The sequence below is a fragment of the Physeter macrocephalus genome, chromosome 18 (genome assembly GCF_002837175.3).
Source record: "Physeter macrocephalus isolate SW-GA chromosome 18, ASM283717v5, whole genome shotgun sequence".
NCBI classification, from domain to species: domain Eukaryota; kingdom Metazoa; phylum Chordata; class Mammalia; order Artiodactyla; family Physeteridae; genus Physeter; species Physeter macrocephalus.
This window is the reverse complement of record NC_041231.1, coordinates 71,255,300-71,260,396: the sequence shown is the minus strand read 5'-3', so window position 1 is coordinate 71,260,396 and position 5,097 is coordinate 71,255,300. Positions and strand designations below refer to the sequence as shown.

The 5,097-nt window shown below is 43.4% G+C and overlaps 1 protein-coding gene across 1 annotated transcript; it reads left to right on the top strand.

The window, feature by feature from the left end:
• The first annotated feature begins 1,341 nt into the window (after nt 1–1,341).
• On the top strand, nt 1,342–1,497 carry LOC112064293 (60S ribosomal protein L39-like). The gene has a single exon (XM_055079990.1). It carries the CDS (start codon nt 1,342–1,344, stop codon nt 1,495–1,497), a length of 156 nt encoding a protein of 51 aa, XP_054935965.1.
• Nucleotides 1,498–5,097: the final 3,600 nt, after the last annotated feature.

Below are 5,097 nucleotides of genomic sequence, written 5' to 3'. Positions count from 1 at the left end.
GCATACAAAAAAAAAAAAAAAAAAAAAAAATGTAAAAAAAGAAGAGAGGATGGAGAGGGGGGACTCTCATTAGGTAAAGACCTCTGGGGAACTAGGAAGTGACACGAGCCAAAGCTCAGCTAGGAAATTGGCCTAAATAGGAGGAGAAAAGGCTGGAGAAATCGTAGATTTGGTGGCAGAGGTGAGGGAGCTGTCTAATGGCCTCTGTGAAGTGGGAGGAGATAGGATCTGCTAATTGGGGTGGGTCAGTGGATGGGAAGGGTTAGTAAAATCAAAGAATTGAAAAAGATAGAAGAGATCTGAAATAGCTAGTAGAGTCGGTACAAATTCCCGATGTGCCAGCAAAACCTTACATCCCAGTATCTTTATTTTTGTTTTGAGCTCTCATTCCTCTAGGTGGCAGAGGCTTCATCTCAGTCAGTTCAGGAAGAGATGACAGGGAGGCAGTTGGATTCATGGATCTGGAGCTCAGAGAGGGATATGGGCTGAAAACATCCATCTGGCGTTCATCAGAACACAGTGTTTGTCTCTGGAGTCCCAGGAGTCATTGACATGCCTCAGCGAGAAAGGAGAGGACAAAGAGCCAAACTTGGGGGAAAGGCCCAGTAGAGGAAGAAGAATCAGCAAAGGAAACTCAGAAGGTAGGAAGAAAAGCAGGAGAAGGTCATGTCACAGAACTAAGAGAAGTGAGTATTTGAAGTGAAATAAGAGGTCAACTAGGATTAGGATTATAAAATATTCATGGATGTCATGTCTTCTTTCTTTGAGTTGGGGCACAAAAAAAACCAGATAGAGGATATAATCATAATACTACTATTTATTGAGTATATAGTGCCTGATTATGTCATTCAACCAACCAATCAATCATATATTAACTGAGTGAGTATGACTGTAGAGAAGTTTTCTTGTTATGAGGGCAGAGCTGGGGACTGCCCGGGCTAAGAGCTGCTAGTGGTCACCAGAGCCTCAGAGAATGAGGCAGGTGTCAAAAGCTCGGTGCTTAAATAAAAATGCTGCATTAGTTTGTTCAGCTTCAGTAATGAGGAGCAGGTGGAGAGAGAGAAAGGAGCTTATTGTAAAAATTAGGAGAGGGAAAAACTTATTCTAAAAATTAGGAAGATTAAGCTTTGAGGGGAGTTCCCTGGCAGTCCAGTGGTTAGGACTCCGCGCTTCCACTGCAGTGGGGCCTGGGTTCAATTCCTGGTCAGGAAACTAAGATCCTGCAAGCCACATGGCACAGCCAAAAAAAAAGAGAGAGAGAGAGAGATTAAGCTTTGAGGATCTTGAAGCAGTCTGAAATTCAACTTTAAGATTTAGGAGGTGAGGACTCTGTTCTTCACCATGTCTTCTCACAAGACTTTCAGGATCAAGCAATTCCTGGCTAAGAAACAAAAGCAGAATCATCCCATTCCCCAGTGGATTCAGATGAAAACTGGTAATAAAATCAGATATAACTCCAAGAGGAGACGTTGGAGAAGAATCAAGCTGGCTCTATAACAAATCACACATGAGATGGCACACATATTTATTCTGTATCAAGTCACTTGCTTCTTACCATATCACTCTGAAAACATCACTATCTGGATAGCTGGATGTGTTTTATTGGGAAAATGATTTTTCTCTTTGTTTCTATGTTTCTGCACTAGTAGGTTGGCTCAGAATTAAATATGTGAGACCTTTTGTTGGAAAAAAAAAAAGAAAAAAAAAGATTTAGGAGGTGAAAACTGTGAGCTTCTGTTTGGCACAAGTTCATCCATAGGCACTGATTCCTGCTCTGTTTCTCTGTCTGCACAGAAATGGAAGCACCCTGAGAGAATCTCTTTCCTATAACAGAGTGCAACTGAAAACAGGACTTTAGGGATTAAATCAGGTTATGTATGGACGAATGGAGTTCACTGTTAAAAAAGAATGACCCCTTTCATCATCATCATTATTATTATTATTATACTATTATTACAGGATCTAGTTCCTCCACCAGGGATTGAACCCGGGCCCCGGCGATGAAAGTGCCAAGTCCTAACCACTGGACCGCCAGGGAATTCCCTAACGACCCCTTTTAGATTAATTTATTTTGGTATATCCATCACTGAAAATTATACAACCCTTAAAAAAAGAATGAGGCAGTTCTACTTGTTCTGATGTGCAAGGATTTCCGAGATATCTTTTTCAGTGAAAAGTACAAAGTGCAAAGCCGTGCGTTTAGAGTACTCTTCTCAGAAAGGGATCTATACAGATATGTCTGCGTATACAAAGAATACGGAAGAAAACAAGAAACTGGTGACAAAGGTGGCCCGTGGGGAGGAGAGCTCAGTGACCTGGGATCAAGGCAGAGAGTGCATTGTACACTCTTTCGAATGTTGTACCAAGTATTATTTATTTAATAAATAAATATATGTAAATACATAAAAGATGCCTTTGGTGAATCATTATGCAAGGTTCGTTTGTAATACAGTCATTCCCTAATTTGCTTTGGAAATGTTGACATTTGTGAATTGGATTTTCTTAAAACATGAAATACCAGAGTCTGCAAGCCACACCCTGAGTGCTCTAAATTTGAGGTCACCAACAAAACCAGCCATTAAAGTGTGACTTTCCAAAAGGCCAAACATTGTCAAGTGTCAATGCTCAGAAGCATTCCCAGCCTCTGAGAATGTCAGAGAGAAGGGACACTGGAGAGAGTTGGTACAATCCTCTTCTTTCTTTTCTTCTTTCTTATTTTTTTTAAAAGGATTATATACCATGACCGAGTGGGATTTTTTTAAAAAATAAATTTATTTATTTATTTTTGGCTGCGTTGGGTCTTTGTTGCTGCGCGCGGGCTTTCTCTAGTTGCGGTGTGTGGGCTTCTCATTGCAGTGGCTTTTCTTTCTTTTTTTTTTTTTTTTTTGTGGTATGCGGGCCTCCCCTTGCTGCGGCATCTCCCGTTGCGGAGCACAGGCTCCGGACGCGCAGGCCCAGTGGCCATGGCTCATGGGCCCAGCCGCTCCGCGGCATGTGGGATCCTCCCAGACCGGGGCGCGAACCCGGTTCCCCTACATCGGCAGGCGGACGCGCAACCACTGCGCCACCAGGGAAGCCCCAACGGTGGCTTTTCTTGTTGTAGATCACGGGCTCTAGGTGTGTGGGCTTCAGTAATTGTGGCACATGGGCTCAGTCGTTGTGGCTCACGGGCTCTAGAGCACAGGCTCAGTAGCTGTGGCGTACGGGCTTAGTTGCTACGTGGCATGTAGGATCTTCCCGGACCAGGGTTCCGACCCATGTACCCTGCATTGGCAGGTGGATTCCTTTTTTTTTTTTTTTTTTTTTTTTGTGGTACGTGGGCCTCTCACTGTTGTGGCCTCTCCCGTTGCGGAGCACAGGCTCCGGACGCACAGGCTCAGCGGCCATGGCTCACGGGCCTAGCCACTCCGCGGCATGTGGGATCTTCCCGGACCGAGGCACGAACCTGTGTCCCCTGCATCGGCAGGAGGACTCTCAACCACTGCGCCACCAGGGAAGCCCTGGCGGGCGGATTCTTAACCACTGCACCACCAGGGAAGCCCCAATCCTCTTTTTTCTAAATCAGGAGACTAAGGCTAAAGGAGAAGAGTTGTGCCTAACAAAGAGATAATGCCATTTTGTGTAAATAAGGGAGAAAAAATAGTCTCTCTATCCATATCTGCATGAAGATATGAAGAAAGGATACACAAAACACTAATACCAATGGCTAACTATATGGAGAGGGAAGGTGAGAAATGGGAGGGTGGTAGACAGGGGTAGGAATGAGATTTTTCACTTTGAACCTTTTATAATCCTTGAATATTTTTTTGAACAATACAAACCTATTTAAAAGAGAGATGGACCATTGACATCTACATGACTTACAATTCAGTTTTCACGGAAGACATTATGAGGCTATGGGCTCAGAAATAAATTAAGAATCTGGTGTTGAAACCACAGGTCAAATCCTGCTGCTTCAAATGCCCATGACAGTCGGAGTTATTTTGTCATATTGAGATTTGTTTGAGATAACATGGGCCATTAGCTGGCCTTAGATCTTGTTTTTGATTACAGACAGATTTGTCAAAATCATGCAGTAACAGCCCCTTGCTGGTTTGTGGATTCAGTCATACGAAGAGGCACCACAGAGCAGGACAAAGATCAATGGACAGGAAGACAGGTAAGCTGGTTCTAACCGAACTTTGCAATTTAATTCTCCTGTGACTCCGGGCAACTTAATTCCTCTCCTTAGGCCGGTTTTCACATCTGTAAAATGGAAGGATTAGATGAAGTGATCTCTAGGTTCTCGGATACGACTGGAGTCTGAAACAGTTATTAGCAATGTAGAACTAAAAGGGAATTTATGAGATCATTTTTCAAGGCCAGGAAATGGCTATGGACTGTTGTCACCTTTTGCTCCTTTGACCTGAAGTTACAACAAGAACTAGCAAGTGATCTTCTTGGCCCTTGTCTCCTACGACCACACACACACACACACACACACACACACACACACACACACACACGCACCCTGATGGTGACTATTTAGATCTGTGTTCTTCAGAGCACTCGTTTAGGGAAATGTTAATTAGAGCTCCATGAAACATCTCAAATGAATTTGGGGTATCCTGTACAATAGACGTTCCCAATGGAGAATCACAATGGTATTAAAGGACCTAAGAAATCCTTCAATAAAGAAACTCAAATAGGGAATTCCCTGGCGGTCCACGTGTTAGGACTTGGCATTTTCACTGCCATGGCCGGTCACTCCCTGGTTGGGGAACTGAGATCCTGCAAGCCATGTGGCGCAGCCAAAAAAAAATAAAGTGAAAAAAAGAAACACTTAATTTTACTTAACCTAGCATTTTCCAAACTTATGCATACGGAACACTCTACTGTGTCCTATTACCTTTACTTAGAACAAGTGGGATTCGCATACCTCCATTTTTAGGGAATACATGAGATCAGCTATCATTTGGCAGTTAGGACAGTTCTGGGGCTTCTGCAAACATGGGAAGATTGAACACATTCCTAAGGGAGCCTGAGAGTCTTGTGATTCATGCAGCTCTCCACCCCACCAATTGAAAAAAAACCTTTCAACAGTGGGAGCCTCAGAAA

Excerpts from the sequence above, each read along its gene's own strand:
- LOC112064293 (XM_055079990.1), top strand. The coding sequence starts at position 1,342 with ATGTCTTCTCACAAGACTTTCAGGATCAAGCAATTCCTGGCTAAGAAA.